General features: G+C 39.4%; 1 protein-coding gene across 1 annotated transcript in view; it reads right to left on the reverse strand.

The window, feature by feature from the left end:
• Positions 1-26,599, reverse strand: part of FAM13B (family with sequence similarity 13 member B) — an 82,179-nt gene extending 55,580 nt beyond the window's left edge. The window contains exons 1-6 of the mRNA XM_065409044.1: positions 26,532-26,599; positions 10,111-10,277; positions 8,619-8,809; positions 7,911-8,123; positions 3,717-3,894; positions 3,046-3,190 (exon numbers count right to left, since the gene is read on the reverse strand). Of these exons, the coding sequence (XP_065265116.1) occupies positions 3,046-3,190; positions 3,717-3,894; positions 7,911-8,123; positions 8,619-8,775 (693 nt within the window). The 5' untranslated portion in view covers positions 8,776-8,809; positions 10,111-10,277; positions 26,532-26,599. The remainder of the gene's footprint in view (positions 1-3,045; positions 3,191-3,716; positions 3,895-7,910; positions 8,124-8,618; positions 8,810-10,110; positions 10,278-26,531) is intronic.
• Between the last annotated feature and the right edge of the window lie 308 nt (positions 26,600-26,907).

Genomic DNA, 26,907 nt, shown 5'->3' on the forward strand with positions numbered 1-26,907 from the left:
GCTGCAGGAAGCTCTGAAAACTCCCCCCCCACAACCCTGCTTCCTGCACTCATCACTCCTCAGTGGCAGGGGGAGGGATCCCTTTACAGGGAGCTGCTCCCCCATCTCTGTGCATCCAGACCCCCTCATATCCAGACCCTCCTGCCGAGCCCCACTCCCTCTGCACCCGGATCCCCACCCTACTGAGCCCCACCCCCCAGCATCTGGACCCCCCACTTAGCCCCCCACACTGAGACCCCCCCTGCCAAGCTCTATCCCTTCAACACCCAGCCACCCCCCCACCCTGCTGAGCCCCAACCATCTTTACCTGGACCCCCTTGCAGAGTCCCATTACCGTTGCACCCAGAAACCCCCAACAAGTCCCTGTGTATCCACATTCCCTCTGCACCTGGATCCCCCACTGAGCCGCCTGCTCAGAACCCTCTCAACCCACACCTGGATCCCCCCCATCCCCCACTAAGCCCCTCCACACTTGGATCCTGCCTTGCTGAGCCTGCCTTCCCCACCTGGTGTACCAGGCACAGAAGGGCAGGCCCCTGGGATGTTTCTGGGGGAGGCCCAGTCCTTGCGCTGTGATGGGGTTGGGTGCAGCCTCACCACTGAGTCTGTGTCCTGGGGGGGGGAGAGGGGGGGGAAGCTGCACAGTGATTTCCCACTTCTGTGCAGCCAGTGGCCTGTGTTCCCCAATGCCATGCTAGAGCCTCCTCAGTTATTTGACAAATAAAATTTGCAGACTTTTAAAATATTGTGCACAGTATTTTTATTTTTTTGGCGCAGAATGCCCTAAGGAGTAACTCATTACATACAAAGTCAATAAAGATGTGAAGTCAGCAGGAAAGCAGCACAGAGGAAAATTAAGCCACAAGTGACTATCCTGCCTCTGAGTACAGACAATGAACTTTGAGGAGTATAAGCAGAAGACAAAGAACACACCCCTTTATCCTGCATCTAGGAAGTAAACAGGCAGTGCGTTTTCATTCATGAACATGGGATCTTAGCCAACCTTGGTTGAAATGCTGCAGAGGACTTTGGGGATGAAAAACTTCTTTAGACAGGGGAAGTTAACCTGTTAGTTAAGTTTAGTCTCTACAAAGTGTGTTATGATTGTTTTATATGTAAACATTTGTTTCCAATATTCTTACTCACTATCACTTGAATATTTGAAAATAAACTTATATTTATAGTGAAGACCAGAATAAGAGCTGTGATATTAAGCAAGGTGCTGATCCTGAGTTGAATCATATAAGCTAGTGTATATCCTGTTCCTCTGGGGACAGCAGACCTGTATTTCTGTGACTCTTCAATTCTGAAGGGGCTGAACATTACAGGAGAAATGCTATGGGGTACTAGAGTGCATCTACTGTTAACCTGCAAGGCAAAGTAAGGGCTGGCATAGCCCAGAGAAGAGTGTTCGGGTGGCTGATTAGCTGGGTGGCAGCAGGAATCTGATAACGAGTTAAACACAAGCCACACTCCCTCACACTGGAGGCAGAGGGTTAACAAGGTGACTCGCAGTCCTGGGTACCCCAAGAACCATCACAGTAATAAATCTTGATCAGTGCCTGGCGTATTTTTCAATTCTAGAGCATTACCTGCAGAATCCAACAAGAGCTGAAAAATTTCGTAACGGATTTTAACATTTTTTCTTTAAAATTAAAGTTTTAGCCCTTATGTTTTCAAGATAGTCTAGCTGTGAACAAAGTACAGACAAAGTGCAGGGATATCTTCTGGAGTCTGACTGATAGCCTAGACTAATAGCTGTGAGAGTATGTTAATTCAAATTGCACAAAAAATTTAAACGTGAACTGTGGAGGAGGGGGAGAAATTGCACAAGTTGTTGCTTCTGCAGGACAAGCTCATGCATACCCCCCACCCCACCCCCAAGCTCCCATACCTCTCTGTTTCAGTAAATCGCTGCACTACAACCCTCAAGCCAGTGTCTCTACGCAACCTCCTTCTCCCCCTACCCTCCATTCTCCACTTCTCCCTTCCATCATATACCAGGGTCCTCCATTGGCTTCCTACTATAGCTAACCCTAACCCCCTTTCCCCCCCATTACCAGGGTCTCCCTTTCTTAACCCCATTGCTAGGGGCTTTGCGTGTACCCGCTCATGTTCCTCTTATTCTTCTGACTTCTCTTTCAAGGTTTCAACTGTATTGGGAGGATGGCAGAGTTAAGATGAGGAGTACTGGTATGTTGAAATAGGTTAACAGCTGCCCTCAATCAAGAATTACAAAGGTGGTTGAAACTGGTAGCTCTGCTAACCAGATAGCAGGGGCTCCATACAGCCCACATTTTCCTCTTTCGTTTTTCCAATGTTCTCCAAAAATCAATAGGGTTCTGCCCAGCAATGACTATAACATTCCCTGAGATTTTGGAATTGATTAGATACAAAGTTCAAAAATTATCATGTCACATCAAAAACACAGTAGCGCCATCAAGCGGAGCATAAGGCCCTGCAAGTTTGGGCAATAAAAAATAATGCCACCAACTCACTCTTACACAGCACTTTTCATTCTTCAATCTCAAAGCACTTTACAAAGGAGGTATCATTATCCCCATTTTTACAGAGAGGGAAACTGAGACACAAAGAAGGGAAATCATTTGCCAGGAATAGAACCCAGGTCTGAGTTCCACTGAGGCCACACACTTATCAACATAATCACTAACTTTGTGGTTCTGAATCCATTTGCTAATTAGCTCTCCAGCTCTTTAGCATTACTGCTCCACAGCTAGTTATGCTTTATATTTTTCATTCAACATGACACGACCCACCTCTTCGTAAGGGTAAGGTATTATTTTAGTTCTAATTCTATGGTGCACCCTTCTCCTATAAATACGAGCTGTGAAACGGATCATTTCACAAACATAGCTACTTTAACTAAAAAATAAAGAATTAAGATAAAGTTTTAACGGTATGCACTCTAAAAGGCTATATTCAACAGTACATTAAAGTTAGTTTTATTCCAACACATCTTGAGAAAAACAAACTGCTGTAACAGAAGTTTAAAGTGACAGAATACTTCCACTTAAATATACTCACCTGCTCAGTTATTGAACTTAAATCATTAGTAGATGAAAAATCTTCCTCTTCATTTTCAAAGAATTCATAGTAGTTCTCCAGAAGTCCCGCCATTATTCTGCTAACTATTTCTTGCTCTTTCAGATCCTCCACATCTGTGTAAATGCTAATAAAGATTCCAAACTATCTTAGTTTAAAGACTAAAACCACCTAATTCTCAAAAAATTCCTGTGAATGGCTTTTATGATCGACTAGACAGCCATTCTTTAGTCTTTACACTGATTCTTGTTTCATATTCTGAACACACAGAATTACAATCTTAAGTCCCAACTTCAAAGATGTTCCATATGAGCTCTGCCTGCAAGGGATGCATTGTAAGAAGGGGCATTACGATTTTGTTTTGGATAGTTTATACTTGAAGGCTGTTTTAAACAAGCTTATGTAACTATTGCAATTAAAAATCGATCTTTATATAGTAAAGAATGGCACTTTCCTGATACAGAGAAACAACTACTATGCAATCAGAGTTAACTTAAACAACTTCCCTCCCTATGTTTTACACTATTTTAAATATTATTTGTATAAATACACTATATAAGACAATATTCTTATGAATAATGATACAACTAGAATAATACAGCAATTATGCAGAGTCACAGAAAGGATGGAATGAATTTGTCAAATTAACTTACTGGAAAACATCTGGACCAAAGACAGCAGCCAAAGAACTCGCAGACCAAATTTCTTCATGATGCGATGCTACATTGGCTAAAAATCTACACAGAAACTTTAACAAACTGTAATTAACAGGCGGAAGCTGCTGCAAGAGGAACCTCAACTTTCTTCCAAATTCATCTTCGTTATTATAATCTGTAAAATGTAATGAAAGGATTTTAATCTAAATTAATATATTTCAGATATTTTTCACATTTGATATTACTATGTATCTCAAATTTTGACTAAAACTAAGCCATTTCACCTCTGAAATTCAAACAGATATACCAATTTACAACCTGCCACCCCAGGATTTGAATTTCATTTGCTACGCCAGGACTTCTGACTCCATGCTCTTCCAAATGGAAGGGGGGGGGGGGGAAATCCATCCCACAAATTGGGGTGGAGGATGGGGTAGGGGCACTTTTACATCTTCCATCCTTATTACCAACATAACATTTCTCAATTGTTTCCTCTCTCTCTCAATTCAGTCTCTGTAGCTGTCCTTCCTCCTTACTATGTCAACCTCTCTCAGCAAGAACTTTCACATATTCCTCCACAGTTCCTCTTCATATAGTGGTGCCACCAGAACACTGAAACATACTAGTCTCCAGTCTACATTTATGTGATGCTGTCAGGTGACTTTTCTTTACTGTAAACTGGCTTTCTGCATCAAAGCATGTGATAATCTGGACCAGTGTGTTCCCCTCTGCTGCTTAATTATTCTACCTAGCAAGTCCAATCACCACCTTCCAAGGTATTTCCCCCCCCCAAAAACACTCACCCAGCTGCACTCCCCTCTACCGGCTAGCTCCTACCCTTTATTCAGATGTATTCTTCCTTAAATATTAAAACACTTGTGGACAAGTTCAATTAGAAACAAGAAACTATAATATTTTAAAAATCACAATGAAGTCTAACAACTAATTATCAGCATCAAGATATAAAACCCTAGCGGGTTCCATATTGCTGGGAAACTCCTTTTACAGATAGGAAAAGTCATATAGGAGGAGGAGGAGCAGAATGGGTCACATCTTGGACCAAAACAGGGTACTCTTTCTTCTCTGACAGAAACTCACTATGCCTTTTCTATTCTGGGTAGGGAAATAGAGGAGTTGTCTGAAAGTTAATGAATGGACACTCGGTCAGCAAGACAAAAAAATAAAATAAAATAGACCAAACACATTGGTCTGGAACATCAAAAATTAAAGCAGAAAGCACTATTGTGTAAAAGCATAAGTGCAGTGATGCCATTTGGTAATTCTGTAGGATTTTTCCATTTGGGGAAAATGAAAATGGTTAAGGGAGTGGTAAACCTATATGATTTGAACCCATATGCAACTGGCTACAGAAGAAAAATTAATCTCATCGGTGCAGTAAAACAAAGAGCTGAATAAAGTGGTAATACTTTCTTTTAACATATAACACACAGTCAACTTCACTTTAGACTAAGTTTAGGAAACAGAGCAATGCAAAGAAGAAAACACTTTCCCACAACAATCACAACTGGTTTTGCCCTTTAAAAAATGTGTTAGTCTGTCTAAAATTTAAGTTCTGAACAACACAGTCAAAGACCTGAAGTGAGAAAGTACTTATCTGTAAGTGAAGTCCTCTGAATGTAGGCCATGGATACACACTTCTGAGACACATGGCCTATGGCATCAGGGTCAAATTCACACTTCAATTAGTAAAGACACTTGCCTTCGAGGAACCACCATTAGGCCTGCACAGAACGAGCCTTAAAGGGTATATATGCCACACCTTGTTATATAACTGCAAGTTATGTTTACAACAACCTACAGAGCAGAGTGAACCGGTTCAAGAGCGAGGATGCTACAGAAAACCATGTACCAAAAGCCACTAACATCTTCTGATAATCCTACTTATTTCAGTCATTCCCTTTCCTAAACTGTAATTGATTTATAATCCTGGAAATTAAGAAGTAGAGATATGGTTCTATTAGACATTCAAAATGTAAATAAAGCATGATAAAAATGTTGTTAAAAACCTTCAACTTAAAAAAGAGGAAATCAATCTTTCTAGTTAAATGTTGTATTTCCTAGTGGTGTGTTTAGTTACATCCAGGAAATAAAACAAAAAACACTTTCAAGAGCTTCATGAAATCACTCCCCCCCCCCTTTTTAAAAAGGGGAAAATTATGCACTTTTTTCATCTTAAACATACAATTCTCATGCATGTGTACTAATATAAAATAAACTAAGTACCAAATATCCTGTAATACAACATACCCTTAAAAGTTTACACAAGATATGGGGAATGGGGAAGGTCAAGACATACAAGGATCCCAAACATATATAAGGATGGGAATTATGACCTCTGAAAATAGCCCATATACCACATAACCTGAGATGAAATCCCTCCAAAATCTGGCCCATGATGGGGGGGGGGGGGGGGGAGGGGGGGAGAGAGAGAGAAGAGTTTCAACTCTGTTAGAGAAACAATGAGAAACTGGGATGGACAGCTGTATTAGATAACAGAACTATAGCCACTAATCTTTCCCCTGTGACTTAACAATGCTTTGTTATGGAATCTTCTTTTGCAAAAATATAAATAAATAAAATAAAATAAGAATCCACAAGGTATATCTCAAGTCTTCCCAAATCATGTGATTCACCACTATGCTAATCTCTCACTTCACCAGATTAGCTAACACATTGAGACAAAATAGCAGTCATTGTAAAAATAAAATTTAGTTTACTGCTGTCCACCTCAGTTTCTCATTATTACTATGGGACTGTTGTTCAAAGGAATGGTATTATAGGTGCCTCATCTTTAGGACATCCATTCAAATCTGACCCAGATTGTTAGTAGCCAAAAGTTATGATCATCTCAGGGATACTGGCATCCTATATGAAATGAGTTGGTGTGCAGTTTCTATTAAACAGCTATCCAGATAACCAATGTATGTTCAACGTTTTAGTGAAGGTATCATCTAAATAGGCATGGAAACTGAACTACCTTCTCACCCTTCAGCATTAATACACGGTGGTAGAACAGTGCTGGGAAACTTGACCTAAAACCCTGCCCCATGCTGTATCCCACTATAAACCAATAGGGCTTCTGCCATGAAAGCTGTCAAGCCTACGCTTGTCATAGCATTAAACTCAAACATGGAAACTTAAATTAATTTACCCTAACAGAATACATAACAAACTTACAAAAGAAAAAAAAATCACACTAGAAAAGAACAAGGATAAACAACAGTGAGAAATCACGTCAAATTCCTACAGATGACATTGGGAACTATAGAAACACCAGTTATGTTACAAGGTGTGGTACAACTATGCCTATATACCCTTTGAGGAACGCACAATGTGTTACTAATAGCAGTGCTGCAAGACAAAAGCTTTTACTAGTCAAGTTATGAATTAACTCCTCCAACACTACACAACACAGCAAAGGCCAAGACCCAGGAGAGTGAATACATATGGACAAAATTTGGGAATTAAAAAAGGTGGCAAATATAGGTGGCAATTGGAACAAAAAGGGTTCTATGACGGACATAAAATAAAATTAGCCGTTACATGCTGACCACCACACCTTCTACAGGAATGGAATGTAACTGAAGAATACACTAAAAAGGTAAAATTCCCACTAAAGAGGGTCTGCTGAAGACTCCACCTCCTTGTCACTAAAGCCCTAAATCAGGAGCGTGGTCAAACCCCATGCGATCAGTGGGAAGGAAGCAGGGATGGGGAGAAGAGAAAAGGGTTCCATCCTGATTCTAAATTGATCATGATTCATAGATTCATAGATTCTAGGACTGGAAGGGACCTCGAGAGGTCATCGAGTCCAGAGGAGTGGGCTGTTTGGATTCAGTAGCCCTGTCCAAACTTACATATCCAACATCCCAGAAATCCATGCACAGGATGATGGGGGGGCTTGGAAAAAGGTTGATATGAAGGTTATGTGGCTGCTTAACTGTCTGCCTGCAAGCAATTGGTGAATTCCATCTCTCAGCCCATAAATAGTTATTTGAACAGAGCCTATTTACTTGGAAAGGAGAATTACATACAAAATAAAAGTGTATTGATATACATATAGAACACTAAAGAAAAATCTTAGAAATCACTTAAACCTCTTGATTTATTGAATGATGCCTTAAAGCCACTTGTTACCACCCAAATCCTATTCAAAATAATTCTCATTACCTTGAGAAAGTTGCATCAAATGAATATGCAAGCTGCCTGGGATCACCGGCTCTGGAAGTTCTTGAAGAAAAAATCTAAGAAGGCTAATAGCTGAGGGTACATCTGCTTCTTTAACCAAGTCCACGTCTTCTCCATTATCATATCTTTTCCGAAGCCACTCCACTGTCTCAGCATTCCCATTGACTTGAAAAAGTCCTTCTTGTTCCAGACCTCCTAATCAGTAGAAAGTTGCAAAAATAAATTCAGTCCCAACTCTTGTTTTATCTGATGTTTACTATAAATCCATTATTTTTATGAATTACAATTGATAATTGTAAAATGCATGTGTTTAATCATGAATCTACAAGAGAATGGAAAAGCAAGTTATTTTGTAAAATTTATCTGAAAACCGACACCCAAACATGCGTGTACCTTATTTGAAAGTACAATAGCCAGATAAAACATTCTCCAGCCCAAAGAGATAATTTCCTACAAAGTACTGTACTTGGTTGGTTACCATTTTTTCTAAATACTATGAATTCAATCAAATGTAACTGCAGAAGTAAAGGAGTGAAACACATACAACACGGAAATTAGAAACTAAAAAAAAGTTTGACCCATGAAACCATAATAGTTTCTCAAGGCCAGAATAAAACACAAAAACAGTAATGCTAATTAAAACCAATTAAGACGTGTTCCTCATTTAAAATACAGAGGATAAATACATACCATGTTCCTCAATATAGTCCACAACGTGGCGGACTATGAATGGAACCTCATTGTCTGGTTGCCCTTCTTGCTGCAGCTCATCAAGTGGAATTCCAAATATTTTGTTAGCTAGAACAGAGTTGCAGTTACTCAAGGAAGGGGAGGAGCTCTTCCTCATATCTTTTTGCAGCCAAAAATCAAAGCTGTCTTTTCTGTCAAATGAAAGGAATTAAAACTAAGAAAATGTTTACGATGGGACTAGAAGACTAAGAAAATGAGACACTGATATTTTACATATAAGTACATTCATTAGTATTTAAATACTTTCCAATCTCTGTTGGATCACAAGTATGAAACATTTTCATTAGGATCATTGATCCAAGCACAGTAGAACATATGGAGATTGTTCCTCTTGATCCTTAATTTCTGTAGATATGTTTTAATCAAATCAGATAAATCAGCAGCAAAGCTGGTTGACATTCAGGAAAATTCCAGTTACTGGACAATTATTCAAGTAATGTTCAACTTGCTTTAGATTAAGTCTGATTTTCCCCACCCTATTTCTAACTAAGCTTGTTCGTAAGCTTTGGACAATCCACCGCAGAGAATTTTCTGAGTGTATTAAATTGAACTTCCATGCACCAAACCTGATGAAGAGGAACACAGCTGGACGAGACTACCAAAACCTGCCAGTATAAAATAGTCTTGTCTAGTTTTGTTCTGTCAACGTAACTATGCAAGATGGAGCTATATGAAAAGCTAAAATCTGGTGTTCTACAGCTGCAATACCACCAGAATTTCTACGGAATCTGAAGACACCGCAGCCTATGCAACTCAGCTTCCACGAAATGTATTTGCAAAAGGCTTTAATGTTTAAACCAATTTCTAAACAAATTTTTAATGCCTGTCTCGCTCTCAAAATATTTTTACTGAAAATTCCCATGAAAAAGATCTCTCAGGTTGACCAATGACCTAGTGGTAGCATTCTTCCTACCATGCAGAAAACCAGTTGTTGCTTGCTGATCTTTGCTCCACTAGTGATCTAACAGGGATTGAAAATGTTGTGGAGGCAGTGTAATTCAATCCTAAAGAGCAGCTACTGATCCAACTCCTTTAGTTGAGTCCTTGACCAATAAGGCACAGAAGGATGGTGTCTTAAAAGAACACTAAAAAGTACTGGGAAAGATGTATATAAAATAGGTGCATACTATTGTTTCAGAGTTGCCTCAAAATAAGCTACTTTTGTTATAACAGAGGAAGTTGCCCTCTTCTGGAGAAAGAATAGCAAAAGAAAAAATATGCTTGGTTAGACTCAGGTGGCCACTCAAGTGCCCATTGGAAAATACTATATGTACAGACTATTATTAAAAGTATGTTTTACATGCAAGTGGATTATCCTTACTTTATGAGTGGATTGTCACACTGAAATGCACCAGGCAGATCAGAATCCACAAACTTTCCTACTTCAATTTTTAAAAAGCAAGACTGTTAATAGCAGTGTAAGGAAACTTACCTCACAGTACTTAAACACCCAAGTTTAAAAAATATTTTCTACGCCAGCTGCCCTCACTGACCAAGCATTCTTTTGTCATTTACGGTTGTTTGAGATTATGGCAGAAGATCAGCCGGTAGTTCCTCATTGAAGAAGAGCAGAATTCGATCAGTACTTCAGCAGTTAATCTAAAAATATGAAAAATATTGTAAGGTCCTTAATGTTTTAATTTTTTTAAAATACTTGCAAGTCCAAATATTAGTTTGGAAAGATTCTCAGGATCAAGATAAAACAAATGTGACTTTTAAGAACCAACTTCATGCTTCCATCAACCTGGCTCACACGCAGCAACACACAACAGATATGCATAATCCAGTTTGTTCACACAGTAGTTAATCGAAGCTTAATCATGTGCTACCTTAGTTTTAATAATCAGCACAAGTAACCAGAAACAATATGGACGCAGTGAGCATTACAGATGTGCCAGACACCTCCTAGCTGGAGGACTAAACTTACCAGCCGAAGTAAATATGAAAAACAGGATTAGTGAGCACAGACCACCTAGGTACAAGGACAATGCATTGAAAGACATCCAGCCCACTCTGCCCACTGCTTGGAAAAGTGAGGCTTTATACCCATGCTTAGAAAGTCCATCTTTCATATCTGCTTCTGGCTAGTAGTTTTCATGCATTTAAATCTCCACTTCCCTCCACCTTCTAAAAGGGGAAGGCAGTCAACCCTTCTTCCCACCCCCCACCTCTGCTTCTTAGCTGCTGGGGAAAGATCAGGGTCCTCCACTATTCTACTCCTATAGCCTTCATTTTATGGACCTTTTTTCTTTTAAAGCCTGTCTCTGCTGCTGTTCAGCTTTCCCAAGCAGCAGCTTGACTGCATCATGATTCTTGACAGTGAACCAACAGGTCTGGATAATTTTACTGTGCTGGTATTTAGCAAAGCAATGAGCAGCAGCAGAGATGCTGGAGCTGTCTAACGTCAGAAACATAAGTTTCAATTTGCAATAAAGTAGATAGGCTAGGGGAATATTTTTAAATGGAAGCTTAGCACTGCAGAAACTGATGGCTTCAGCACCTTCATTCACCAGGGAAAGTTCCCCACGCACCACTAACGAGCAGATTTTCCAAGCTCTGCACACATCTCCTTATATCACCATGTGAATGTGTGTTTCTGAAAGCCAGCTCAAAAAGTTCCTTTCCACTTTAACTCAAATAATATGAAAATGTTTGAAAAGCAGTCCACTCAACAATGATCCTTTACCAAGTAAGTACTTTATGGACATTTTTAAATGCCAAGTTACACAGGTTAAGAACTTTTTTTTCCCTTAAGAAGTGTTATCCATATAAAGATATTATCACTATATAAGTAAATTCATATTAAAGGACTTCTTTAAAGGCACATTTCCCCCCCCCCCCCCAAACTCGTAATGGAATAAACAACAATACATTAGGTGACCATTTGAAGTTATAGGAGTTGCCATGCACTTGCTAAATGAAGAATGTTTACCTTCAGCACAATGTGGTTATTCCTGTTCATGGTAAACTATTCACAGCTTAGTTCATATGTAATGTGCACAAAAGGAATATTTTGTAAAATGTGGCAACGTTACTGTAATTTTCCCCAAATAGAAAAAAAGCCACTAGCAAAAAATACAATAAAAACCCAGTGAAAAATGTCACTGAATATGAAATGAAACAAAAACCACTATGCAATGCACATTATAAGCATTCCTCAAATATAAAGTACACATTGTCTGAGTTGAAGATAGAAAAAACAAAACTGTGAGACTGTATTTAGTAGGCTGGGGACTTAATTGTGTTCTTATAGAATTGCAAGCTTTTCATTGTAGACAGTTTCACCAATTTATTCACTTTTCCAGCCCCCAATCCATTATGAAATTTCAACTAGAACAATCCAAATATGTTAAAAACTATGCTTTATTAATACTGAATTGACTGTCCTCCCCCCATGATTTTTCTTCTAGAACTTTTCCTTTTGTAAAGCTAGATTTGGGGTGGAAGACTGGATCTTTAATTCTGAATACACCTCTACCTTGATATAACGCTGTCCTTGGGAGCCAAAAAATCTTACCGCGTTATAGGTGAAACCGCGTATATTGAACTTGCTTTGATCCACCGGAGTGCGCAGCCCCGCCCCCCTGGAGCACTGCTTTACCGCGTTATATCCAAATGTGTGTTATATTGGGTCGCGTTATATCGGGGTAGAGGTGTACTAGTAAAGAAGAAAGGAAACTTCAGATTATGTTCCCACAGCCATGCTTCAGTTTCTTACTGTTCTGGGATTAACCTCTGAAATTGTTAGGGGGTCAGTCATATTACTACATAATGGAAAGGCTCCATAATTTTATGAATCATTTTTAATTCTGTCCTTATGCAGTTCTTAGTAATTAATTAGCTCAAGCCAGATTTCCACCAAGACAGTTACAGTAGTGTCATCCACCTGTAATGTATCAAATCCTTACAAAAACTCTTAATTACTTTTGTAAATTTAGTGGTTGTTTGTAAAATCCCTATTGTTGTGTAAAATGTATGTTTTGATCAAAGTCTTCCTTCTTCTCCATGTAAATTTCAACAGACATGGTAGATGGATGAAAACATACAGATGTAAAGACACTATCACCTAAGTTCTACCAAACGTAATTGGGAACATGGACTATCAATCCTTTTTCAGTCGACCAACCAAGAAGGTGAGGATAGTTATGGAAGCAGTTTTAAAATTTCAGCATACTTTAAAGCTGTGTTAGGTGGCATTTCTTTCTCAAAAAAATAAGAAATGAAATGAAGAATCAGGAGTTTCAGATGACTGCATCTGAGAATCTCTCAACTTTTGCATTCCATTTTTGTTGTCTGAGCAAACGACAGTCCTCCTGGTCATAGGTTTCAGAGTGGTAGCCTTGTTAGTCTGTATCAGCAAAAACAATGAGGAGTCTTTGTGGCACCTTAGAGACGAACAAATTTATTTGGGCATAAGCTTTGGTGGGCTGTTCTAGCCCACGAAAGCTTATGCCCAAATAAATTTGTTCGTCTCTAAGGTGCCACAAGGACTCCTTGTTGTTTCTCCTGGTCATAGTTCTCTCTGAATTCTTAGACAACATCATCAGCTTAGACAAAATATTCTGCAGTACTCCTTTTCAGGTGTAAAATCAGTAATGGTAAAGTGAGAATGCATTTTCTCCTGTATGGATGAATACCTTTAGGAATGATCTAGCCATTTCTCCTGTTCAGCCAACCATCTTTGAACTATCAATGCTGATTCTTATAGGTTCTTCCTTTTCCTCTATTTTATCACTTGCAGCAGCTAATGGTAATCATGCAAGTTTAAAAAAATATATCCAGGACAAAGCTTCAATCATCTCTTTATATTGCCCATTTTGTGCAACACTGAAAGTGATGTTAATATAAACCAAGGCTACATTTTTCTCATGTTCAGACCTTTACTTTTAAGTTCTAATCACAATTTTATTTGTCATTTTTTAGGTGGCCAAGACAAACAGAGGTTGCTCCTGAATGAAGCTGATAAAGAGTTGCCGAAGGCCTGGGAGAGGAACATCCACTACCAGGGTTATGTTCCAATGATGATTACGAAGCTGGCAAAGACAACTTATCTCAATTTTAGAGCCATCAAAAAGGATCAATATTCTCTGCTACATTTCAATAAACAAAGTTTTATCCAATGTGACATGTCTTGAAGACTCAGAAGAAATAAGTTTTCTGGCTCTATGAAATGAGCACAAATCCCTTCTGCCTTGCTACTTAGCAACTCTTAAAAATGCTAATATTTTACAGTAAAGTAATGAAAACAGACAATTTCTCAAGTCCATTCAGTTTTCTCATTTCCTACCAAGCATGTTGTGTTGGATAAATCCATAAAAAGATTCAGACTGCAACACCGGTGTTTGTTAATTAAATGCTAGTTACCTGTTTGCAATACTGATCAATAGCTTCCAAATTTACTTAAGTTACAATCATGAACCATCATCTAGTGCTTTTGACAAAGAAGTCTAAAAATTATTATGAGAAATCTAGCTTTATAGAGAACCATACTATCACATTCTCTGCCCATGTTCCAGGAGATTCTAGCAAATCAAGTCCCCTATCAGCTCACAACCCCAGGAACTGCCTTCTCTTTCTCAATCACCAATGACTGCACCCACTCCTCTTCCCTTGCAGGCTTCAAGATTCTTATTATGAATAAATTAAGTAATTAGAAATTATCTTGATGTTCTCCTCATTTTCCTTTCAAAGTTTTTTAGAATAGAGTGTTTCAGTGTTAAATATTCAAGTATGTTAAATTCATGAATCATGTATGTCTACTTTCATAGCACCTAGGAGCCCCAGACCAGAACCTCAATATACTAGGTGATGTACAAACACAGAAAACAGACAGTCCTGCCCCAAAGAGCTTAAAATGTAAGACGAGACACAATAGATGGACAGACAGACAGTGGAGTACAATGAGACAATACACCCATATCTCACAAACCTAATATGGCCCAACTGATATATTTATGTAGCCCACATGATATTCAGGCTCTTTAGAAACTAAGCTTTCCTTAAAAAAAAAAAAAAAAAAAAAAAAAAAAAAAAAATCTAGCCTTCATGATTGTGAAGAAAAAACTTTCCAAAGTGAACAGAGAATAATCCAAGGTTCCCAAACTGGACTACATGTACCACCAGTGATGTAAGCTTGTTGCAAGTGCTATGCTAAAAGCTCTTAAATAAAAAAATATTTCCATTTCAAAAGAACAGTTGTCGCATGCACTGCAGCATGCCAGAAAATGCCTGCGAAGCAAAATGCACTCTCTCCTGGCCACTTTAGGCCATAATGAACAACACTTGCAGTGTCTTATGCACGGCGGCAGCGCAGATGGGTGCTGTACTCTCAAGAGGCACACAGATGGCAGGCTTTCTGCTAGGCCTAGCCTTCACTTTCCATCAAGCTGCATAGTTCAAGATACTGAGGTGAACTCCCAAAGTTCCGTATCACGCCATCGGAAACAACCAACGGCTGCAAGCCCAGTTCAAAGTGGCTGAAAAATGTCTGGTTGCAGGCAGCCCCGAGATCAAAGGGCCCCCACACAGGAAGCTGCTGCAGAGCAGGAGCTCCCTCTGCACTACAGAGGCTGCAGCCTGGCCCCCGCAGGGCCGGGAGACAAGGGAATTCCCCAGGCACACCCCCTAACTCCACAGTGAAGTTGGGGCAGGGGGTGTCACAGTGAATAAAAATGTGGCAACAGAACTAAGGAGACACACCTGGTTCTTCAAGCAGCAGAGCAGCTGGCTGGCTGCAATTTGAGTCTCTTCCCAGGAGGAAAAAGAACGAGGAGTCCTTGTGGCACCTTAGAGACTAACAAATTTATTTGGGCATAAGCTTTCATGAGCTAAAACCCACTTCATCGGATGCATACAGTGGAAAATACAGTAGGAATACACACACACACACACACACAGAGAGAACATGAAAAAATGGGGGTTGCCATACCAACTCTAATGAGACTAATCCATTAAGGTGGGCTATTATCTGCAGGAGAAAACTTTTTTTAGTGATAATCAGGATGGCTCATTTCAAACAGAAGCTGTGAGTAACAGTAGGGGAAAAATTAGCATGGGGAAATAGCTTTTAGTTTGTGTAATGACCCATCCACTCCCAGTCTTTATTCAAGCCTAATTTAATGGTGTCCAGTTTGCAAATTAATTCCGGTTCTGCAGTTTCTCGTTGGAATCTGGTTTTGAAGTTTTTTTGTTGAAGAATTGCAACTTTTAGGTCTGTAATTGAGTGTCCAGATAGGTTGAAGTGTTCTCCGACTGGTTTTTGAATGTTATAATTCTTGACATCTGATTTGTGTCCATTTATTCTTTTCCGTAGAGACTGTCCGGTTTGGCCAATGTACCTGGCAGAGGGCATTGCTGGCATATATCGCATTGGTAAATGTGCAGGTGAATGAGCCCCTGATGGTGCGGCTGATGTGATTAGGTCCTATGATGGTGTCCCTTGAAAACATATGTGGACAGAGTTGGCAATGGGCTTTGTTGCAAGGATAGGTTCCTGGGTTAGTGTTTTTGTTGTGTGGTTGCTGGTGAGTATTTGCTTCAGGTTGGGGGGCCGTCTGTAAGGGAGGACTGGCCTGTCTCCCAAGATCTGTGAAAGTGAGGGATCGTCCTTCAGGATAGGTTGTAGATCCTTGATGATGCGCTGGAGAGGTTTTAGTTGGGGACTGAAGGTGATGGCTAGTGGCGTTCTGTTACTTTCTTTGTTGGGCCTGTCCTATAGTAGGTGACTTCTGGGTACTCTTCTAGCTCTGTCAAATCTGTTTCTTCACTTCAGCAGGTGGGTATTGTAGTTTTAAGAATGCTTGATAGAGATCTTGTAGGTGTTTGTCTCTGTCTGAGGGATTGGAGCAAATGCGGTTGTATCTTAGAGCTTGGCTGTAGACCAGGGGTTCTCAAACTGGGGGTTGGGACCACTGAGGGGGTCGTGAGGTTATTACATGGGGGGGTCATGAACTGTCGGCCTCGACCACAACCCCTGCTTTGACTCCAGCATTTATAATGTTGTTAAATATACAAAGAAGTGTTTTTAATTTACATGGGGGCGGGGGTCGCACTCAGAGGCTTCCAATGTGAAAGGGGTCACCAGTACAAAAGTTTGAGAACCACTGCTGTAGACAATGGATCATGTGATGTGGTCTGGATGAAAGCTGGAAGCATGTAGGTAAGTATAACGGTCAGAAGGTTTCCAGTACAGGGTGGTGTTTATGTGACCATCGCTTATTAGCACTGTAGTGTCCAGGAAGAGGATCTCTTGTGTGGACTGGTCCAGGCTGAGGTTGATGGTGGGATGGAAATTGTTGAAATCATGGTGGAATTCCTCAAGGGCTTCTTTTCTATGGGTCCAGATGATGAAGATGTCATCAATGTAACGCAAGTAGAGTAAGGGTGTTAAGGGACAAGAGCGAAGTCAGCCATAAAAATGTTGGCATACTGTGGGGCCATGCGGTGCCATAGAAGTGCCGCTGACTTGAAAGTATATATTGTCCCCAAATGTGAAATAGTTGTGGGTAAGGACAAAGTCACAAAGTTCAGCCACCAGGTTTACCATGACATTATTGGGGATACTGTTCCTGATGGCTTGTAGTCCCATTTTTTCATGTTCTCTGTATATATCTTCCTACTGTATTTTCCACTGCATGCATCTGATGAAGTGGGTTTTAGCCCACGAAAGCTTATGCCCAAATAAATTTGTTAGTCTCTAAGGTGCCACAAGTACTCCTCGTTCTTTTTGTGGATACAGACTAACACGGCTACCACTCTGAAACCTGTTCCCAGAAGGAGCCGCCCCTGTGTAGTTTTCCTAGCAGTGCAGACATCCAGGACAGGAACTGATGGGCAGCAAAAGACCTCCTGGAGTGGAGCTGCCTGATGCCCAAGTAAAGTCCCCCACTTTCAGCAGAGTCCCCACTCCCTCAAAGGCCCACTGGCCCTTTTACACACACACACACCCCACCCCCACCTTTAATGGCACTTCCTCCTCCCCCCCCCCCCCGAGCTACTCAAAATGTTTTGTATTTTTCTTTATTTAAATTTTGTAAAACAGGAAGCGAAGTGAACTTTGGTTTGTGTTCAACAATAATCTAGATAAGGAGGAGTAGGAACCTTAAATTTAAAATTAGCCAAGTTAAAAAAAATCAAGCTATGAATGCAGTTCAGCTACATACCAAGATATATCAAGATGTCATCTATGACATTTGTTTCTTGTAATTTGAATAATACAAAAGACAAATAATGATGTCTGCTTCATCGTGTTTCTTTTTGATGCACTGTCTAAAAACCAGAGATGTTTAAAAAAGGACTTTATAATCAAACATTTTATAGTAAAATAAATGCCTAAGGAAGCCTAAAGTCTGGAAATACATAGAATAAGTCTGTGAAGACCTAAAGTAAATGTGCACTAAAAAGAGAAGTTTGCTTGTCATACCTTCAAACATCATTTTTTTTAAGAAGGTGGTACATGAAGCAATAACTTTTGGGAACCACCAGAATAAGTTAATGCAATATTGCCTTTTTGAATATGTGGACAACCTGAAACAACAACCCAGAAGTGTTAACTCCCTTGCCCTCCATTGATCATATCAGGGTGTTGACCCCCAACGCCTAAAAATTACGCTTTAAATGCCTGTATTATTTAATTCCCAATCATTTTCACAGTTCAGATGGAGAAGGGAGAAATTAGGAGTTGAAGGGAAGAAAGATAAAGATGAAGGTGAAAAAGTAGCTGTGATCCTAAAGATGAAACATATTTCCCTTTAAGGGATGCCAAGGGACAAGATACTGAACAAATCAGTAACTAGAAATGTAGTTACCATACAAATTTCACCCTTGATTTTTGGGCAAACGTCCCACTGACACTAGCAAGAGTGCCACTGTGGATTAGGAACCAATAGTACCCTGACATTTTCACCTCATCCCATATATTAGAATTAAAATGGAATTACGTCCTCTTCAAAAAGGGTAAATGCAAATACTTCAGAATGACACACTAAAAACCTGTCAGGGTGTGTTTTAGTGAAAAAACAAATGTGGGGTTTTCTCCAAATCCAGAATACTTTCTATATTGTGAGGATAGGTTTTATATAAATCACCCAAAAATGCTAAAGTTTCACTTAATCATATAAAATAGAAAGATTCATCCTGACATGACCAAGTATTATAGAATATTAGAGTATTAGAGAGATGAAAAAACAGTAAGTCACATTAAATATATCAGCTACAATATCATATCAGCTACACATTAGGGTGAAAGTGTGTGTTTCATTCTGTACTTTGAACTTCTTGACTTTTATCTATTTGTATGTTATATTCCTTTTATGGTGAGTGAATACTTCACAATGTCGGCTAGGGAAACAGCATTACAAGCCTTGGTTTTTGTAATCTTAATGGCATTTGCTTATCTTGGCAACAGAATTACAAGTATTCCACACCCATCAATGAAATAATGCTTTTTAAATGAACTTCAAGTGCATAAAAAGGTAAGAACATGTTATTGTTGATTCTGTGTTTGAGAACTGAATAATAAGTTATGTTACTTACTGATCTTTTTAAAGCATTTTGAGATCTAAAGATGAAAAGCGCTATATAAGAGCGGATAGTATATTGTAACTATTTCCTATTTGCAGTTTCTGACACATCACCAGTAGATACTGGTGTAAAACTGAGTTAACAGGTTTTAAATTAAAGACTTGTGTTCAATTATAGTTGTAGATCTAACCGTTTGGTCTATTTTAAGAACTGATTTATTAAATTTGTGATGATCTGAGACAAGCAGTGGTACAAAGTCTAACGTGTAGGTTCGTGAGACCATTTTTATAACTTAGTCAGAAATGACTGCCTTATCAAAAAGATACTAACATTTCATTTCTCGCTCTGTCCCTAACCTGATGATTATTTAACTCACATGTTCCTTATCTAACTAGTTAACTGAAATACATTGGCTGTAAGGAAACAAGCCTCAGCAATTTTGCACATCATCAAAAGAACTAGAAATATTGACAGTGCTTGTTCTTTCATTATAAACTTAATATCAATATATACACAAGACTAGATTTCTACTGAATGACCCCAAACACCAGATTACGCTGCCATGAGTTTTTCCTGCATAACCAGACAGCCTCAGAAAGTACTTAAGCCTTCTAGTATTATAACAAAACAAATATAAACACAGAATATTTTGTTAGAATGATGTACTTGTCAGAAATAAAAATAGCATTCCCATAGTGACTCTTAGAATAAGCCAAATTGGCACTTATGTCAGTATAGGGAAGAAATTTAATGGAACAATTACATCGCAACCACAACCAACCAGTTTTTTAAACCACATATTAATAAAAGTATTATGTAATACTTGTTTGGAATTAATTTTTAAAACAGTAGACAAAAAACAGACTAATGATGGTGAGTGTTTCTATATGTATTTTCTCCTCTTTACAATTCAGTCTACAGTCATTTGATTTTAAGAGGAAGAATCCGTATTACATTTTCTTCACAAATCAAACAAAAACTGGTCTTAATCAACACTGCCACAACCTCTAGTGGCTATCATTACAGGTAAGCACTGCTTACAGTAATTACACTCAAAATTTAGAAAAATGTACAAGTCTTATCTCAAATACTTATTGTACGGTTGTATATTATATTTGTAAACTTAGTAAAAAACAAAACCAATACCGACAGATTTGATTTAAACATAAGCACTAGGTTGCAATTTTACAATCATTTTACAAAGAATACACCGATGAAACACTGCAATCTGTTAATCTGTTAAAGACTAGTCCAAGCACCACTAAAAATCAATCATTCTTTGAAAATATGCTCACTAATAAATTAAAGACATCATTTTATTCACTTACTAGCTCAAATCCAGAGGAATTTTAACAGCATATCTCAGCAACTTAAAAACAAGATTCCTATGTAATTTTATTTTTTCAATAAAAATGAATTAAACCACCACATATACCAGAAAACAAAAGTGGAGGTCTCTTGCTTTCTGCTTTACACACACCACTAAACACTGCCAGATTCTCTCTCTCAGCTGCTGCCAATGCTCATGTGCAGAAATGTAAAGAAACTTCCTGCTAGCACAGATCACATCTCATTCCTAACAGCCACTAGTTAATAAATAAAAAGCCTTTTGTATCTTGTGTAGGAGCTAATTATGTTTGTCTTACTTGCCCTACAATAATGAAAAACAGCACTCCATAAAACAAGCACCTGTACTTACCACCCCCATCAGATAATACAGACCTAATAAATGTAATGGCATTATAAAAAACGCACAATTGAGTAACTAATATATTAACAGAAAGAAAATATCAGTAGAGCTATGCAATTAAAGAGATTCACATTCTGTAAACAAGACTGTTTAACAATTATTGTAACTGCTACAGACTGATTCCTGTTCAGAAATCAAGTTATTTCACATAGCTTCCCCCCACCCCCCAAAAGGCAAATAATGCAAGTACATAATGCACTTATAATTATAAATAATGTTATCCCATTATAGAGATTTGTCTCTATTTCCCCCCCTCTCAGATAGGTGAACAAAAACACGTGTGAACTCAATGCTTCACAAAATGCGGTGCTTGGTCCACTTGCAACAGGCAGACTGCCTCTATTATGGTGATGACCATTTGAAACAAAAAGGTGGTCCTACAGTCCCAGAAAGTTTTGAACGGGCATGCATGCACTGTTCATACAGAATTCCATTCCACAGCTATGTCTATTTGAGCTGCTGCAAAGGAACGAACAACTGCCAATGAGCCTTGTGGTTCAGCATTTCTTAATGCAACTTCAACCACAACCAAATTTACAAACATCACTAAAACTGAAAGGGTAACAAATACACAGGATGACATAATCAAACTGAAAGCGACCTGGAAAGATTAGAGCAGTGAGGGTCTCAGGCAATGACAGACTGGATACTCATTAAATGTAAAGTCCTACACCCAAGCAAGAAAAAAAAGCAGATACAGTATAGGAAGTGGGGCAGAAGGGGAAACAAACCAGCTGCCACTCCAATCACAATACGTTTAGCTTTATTTTGTCCAAGTATTACATTATGTAATCAAACACACATGCAGTAAAGTTTTAATTAATACACTGCAGGGAAAGGTGGAATGGAAAGGGAATCTGTATGAGCAGAGAAGCTTGTAGGATAGAATGATCACTGTTAAAATCTTTACAATTGCTGTTTGCAAGTAATTAACCTGTCCAACACATTCTTATATTTAATAGAATTAAATGGGCTCGGATTAGGCCACCTGCCCATGTATAGTTTGCAGGAGCAGGGCCATAAACTTTACTGTAGTGACAAGAATTTAAATGTGATGCAATAATTACAGTTTAAATTAAAATTTTCTCCCTTCCAACACATATTCTGTACTTAAGACAAATACCCAGAATACCCAAAGAAGAGACTAGAACCCTTTATGCATACAGGGGTGAGGAATCATAAATTAAAAAGAGAATAGCTATTAATTACCATATCACAATAATGCTCCTTATTTGGCTACAGCCAGAAAGCAGACCTAGACACAACTACAAAATACTGCACACTTCTAGCATTACACTGCTCCTCCCACACACTGAAAATAAAGGATGTACTCACTGTACCCAGGTTCTAATGCATTTATCTCTTTATGAAACTGATATGACATACAGAAACTATATTCTAACTGCATAGTAGAAACTATATTCTAACTGCACTCCAAAGAAAATATATAATAGAAGTTGCACTGAAATATAAATCTGTGATTTGATCTCTATGTATTCTCAGAGCAGTGTGAAAGTCTGGTCAACTCAGATTCAATTACCAGCAATAGATCAAGAATATATTCCAGAAATCAAAACTAATCCCTAATTCTACCAAGGAATACACTATACCATTCTTTTTAAAGAAAATGTGTTGAAATGTGCAGAACGACATGTTCAGTGAGAAACAGGCACAAAGAGGGGTTGCAAAAGGTTAGCTAGCTTCTCACAAAGTGAAATAATACTTAGATTCTAGGTTGGATTCCAACTTCAGCATGAAAAATTACAAACACAGATTATTCAGCAGATCACTATTAGAACAGCATGCAAAAAAACCAACCCCTACCATATCCCTTCACATTCCTCAAAAAATATATATATATAAACAAACAAACATGTGAGCAGAGGGGAATATCAATTGTTCAAAAGGCTTGCATAAGCATTAAATAAAATAAGTTTCTAAAGAACAGCATCCATCCCTAGAGTGGCCAGCAAAAACATAACTGATTCTAAAATGGTACGCCCATTTTTTCAGTTATCATCACTTTCTTTCCTCACAATCCAAACATTTAGCAGCCTTGCAAGAAATAATTTCTCTCACCCTCCAATAGTGAGTTACTAATTATTTCTTTTAGCCAGGTGTTTAGCCGGCAGCAAAGGTTATTTGGTGGTACGTGTAGAATTTAAGTAGTTTGTCATTCCATACGAATCTCTCTTCTTCACATCCACAGCTTCCTTTTCAGAAAAAGGATTACCAGACTCACTCCCCTTTCACACCTTCAATTTTGAAAAATTCTATCCACCCACAGCATGGGAGTTTGCGCTGCCCTTTCAATGAGCCTCAGACGGAGGCTTGTGACCCAAAGGTAGCTCTTCAAAAGGTTGTGTATTCAAAGAGGAATGAACTCCCAAAGGAACTAAGGATCACCAAGCCTTCCCACCTTCTGTTCCAAGTGCAAGGCATACTTCTGCCACTTTGTTGTCTATAAGAAACACAAACTCTACTCATTCACTTGTCCAGAATATGTAAAACTTTATTTCATGAGACTATAAAATGTGTTACTTCTATTCTTGCAATTGTGTCAAGACTGGAGGAACAGATTTTGTGTCTGTTCTAATGAATTTTCATTATTTTTTCTAGATTGCCTTAAAAGAGGGGTGTGAAGCTTAGATTTTCAGGAAAGTCATTTACTTAAAACAGATATTATGAAAGTACACAAATCACTTTTTGCCTGACTAGTACAGCTTGCACTGATGTTAAAGACATGAAGAATCCTCATTTAAATTTCAAATATCTGTTTTTGGCAGGATGGATAGCTTATCTTTTCAGTACTTCCACTGTGAAATGTAGTTTTTTAAAATTTCTGTTTCTACCATTGTTGCACAGCCCAGAGTATTGAGGGGGACAAAAATACTTATGCAGACGAAATTTTTAAGTCAGGATGAATCCTGGATTTTTTCCATTTAACATTGACTATTACAGTGTAAAACTAGGGAGTGGTTTATACTGTATGTTCTCTGATGCAATGGTTGTGTCAGAATTTACTAAAATCTGCTGCAGAATTCTCCAATAACTTGAGTTTTTTTAATAAGCCATATTTCAAATATATGTCTTGTACTATTCACTATACATCAGAAATAGTAGAAGATCCTGGAAAACAAAACGTATCAGTTGCACCATTCATGCTTATAAGCAGGCAAGCCAGCACAAGTTATCTCAGTGCTCCTGGGCATCATGCCACTGACCTTCCTCTCAGAACTATGCATCTCAAAAGGTACAAATGACACTTATTTTCAGCATTATTCTAAATAAAACTTGTTTAAGCAGATTAGGGATTTGATATCACCAAAACATCTTAACGGAAGTCTTCAGATGCCTTTAAAAAATCCAAGACTTTGCCTAATGCCTTTTGTTTTGGAAAGACTGCCAAGATTGGTAGGTACAAAATCCAGAGGGCTTCAGATCCTGGGTTTTAGTTTATTTTAAAATTATCTCCCCTGCCAGACACCAGAAAACTATTCAGACCATGCTCCATTTATTGCTATTCCTAAAAAAGACTAAGCAAACTTTCCAGAGATGGGTAAGGAAGACACATTCATACACCAGAGCTTTGCTACTTCTCTTTTTCAAAATATTAATGCAAGTAGAAGTAAATCTTCCTGCTTGATATCAGAAAGGGACTTGGCCCAACAAGAAACAATGCACCCTTAAATTAGGGTGTCTGAGGATTTGTTAAATATACTTATTGAAAACCACCAAAATCTCAGTAAAAATCCAAGCAGGTGGACCAGAATGTCTAATCTGTCATTCATAGTCAGCAGGAGAATCTTGGTATTATCAAAAATATTGATGTGCAACCAAAAGTAAGAACAGTAAATTATTACTGGGTATCTAAGACAACCAGAAAAGAAAATATGAAGTAGCTAAATAAACAAGAATTCTCCATATTCCAAAGGACAAAAGGTATTTGCTTTCTTTCGGAGTATTGGCAAATATGATTACCTTTTAATGGAACATTTGCTGTAGGGGTCTGCTTTCCTCGCCTCCCACCACCTTAATTGCTCTAAAAATCATCCTGTTTAAAGTTTACCAGAATTTGGATGCCCTTCATTTTTTTGTCATATGTTCCATCCTTGAGTACTTCTCAGAAATATAAAGTAAAACTTAACAGCTAGCTTTAATAAGTTCAGTTTCACTTTCTATACACAGAAGGGGCTGAATGTAGCCAAGGAACAGTAGTACTAAACAAACCTCATTATGTATTGTAGTATATTTAATTTCCAGCCACTACACTCTCTTTCCCTTGTGCTTACAAGCAGTGTCAAAATATTTTCAATACAACATACTTCCCCCCCCACCCCCAAAGGCTGAGGAAACTGAAATAAAGATGACCTTGCACCAACAGCTTTATGTTGCAGCGCTGACTTCCCCATCACAGAGGAACATGCTACCATTGAGGGGCCACGAATATCAACTCATTCCAAAAGGAACACAGCACTTTGGGACCAAGATGTGCCTACTTGGGGCACATCTCCATTACAGATACTACAGTGAATCAGCTACAGTGCTGCAGCTGTGACACTGTATCATAGTATAGATGCTTCCTACATTGACAGAAGGAGTTTTTTTATCAATGTAGTTAATCCATCTCTCCAAGAGGCAGTAGCTAGGTCAATAGAAGAATTCTTCCATTGACTTAGCCGCATCTGCACGGAGGGTTAGATCAACCTAACTAAGCGGTCAGGGTGAGAAATTTCTTTACAGCCCTAAGCAACATAGATAGGTTGATCTAATTTTTAACCAGGCCTTAGTAATAAGTTTAACTCCCTAGGGAGCTCTCAGTACCAATGAAGGACCCACACTGACATGTTCCTTCGAAGCTGAATTTAGCATCAGACTAGAAGACTTAAATCTCCAAAACAACAGTCTCAGTGCTGATGAGGCCTCAGAGCCCATAGAAGACTTAGGCAGTACAGCCACAGAGCCCAGATCTATCCAGTACCAACTTAATCAGTGTAAGTCCCTGATTTGCCTAGTTTTGAACTCAAATGAAACCTAAGTTCCTTCACAGGAAGGAAGGATGTTGTGGGATGGAGGGATCAAGCTCCAAAGGCTGTCTTGGTGAAGAAGGCAAGAAGCCTCTGCTGCCTGTCAGTGCTGGCTTGAAGTATGAAGGCCGTACCGTGTGACTAGGGAAACAGACGTCCCACAGCAGAACAAACATCCAACACAACTTAAATTCTCTGTCTTCTCCCAGAGGCCAAGCCCAAACAGTCCTAGGCGCCACACTGCACTTCTGTAACCTTGGCGGAGAAAAAATTAGTGCTGAGAAAGAAGGAAGTGACATGACCCCCACGGGCTGCTTCCAGAAGGCTCCTGAAGCTCAGCAGAACTTCCCCCAAGGGCCAGTGTATAAAGAAGCTGCATTTCAACCACCCCCACCCCCGGATTTGGTCGATTTTATAATAGGCCGTGGACCTGAGTAGCTCCTCGGGCAGGTTCCAAACAGAACTCGGTTCTACCCCTCCCCCCACCTGACCTCGCCACAGCCCCCCTCCCCTCAGACCCTGGCAGTGGCGCATGCGCGGGGCCAGTCCCCTCACCGTTGCCAGGTGATGACTTTCCCTCCCCGCCGTTCTCAGCAGCAGCAGGTTCCTCCGCCTCTTTCTACCCCGGGGTCCGGTGTGGGCCCCGCCGCTCTTCTCGGCTTTTCCTCCTCCCAGAGCTACAGCTGCTGCCGAGCACGAAGCAGCAGTCCAGCCCCGACACAATCTGACCCGCGGGCCCCTCCGTAGCTGGAGCTCCTCGGCTAGTAGGGTCCCCAACGGATTAGCGGCGGCGGCGGCGACTGGCGGAAGTGACGCGCTGACTGACAGGTGCAGCAGCGCGCGCGCGCGCCGCCGCCCCTAGGGTCACGTGCAGCGGGAGGGGGCTGAGAAGGGAAGCAAGAGGCGGGCGGTGGAGGGAAGGGTTGGAAGG

This window comes from Emys orbicularis, chromosome 8 (assembly GCF_028017835.1).
Source record: "Emys orbicularis isolate rEmyOrb1 chromosome 8, rEmyOrb1.hap1, whole genome shotgun sequence".
Lineage (NCBI taxonomy): Eukaryota > Metazoa > Chordata > Testudines > Emydidae > Emys > Emys orbicularis.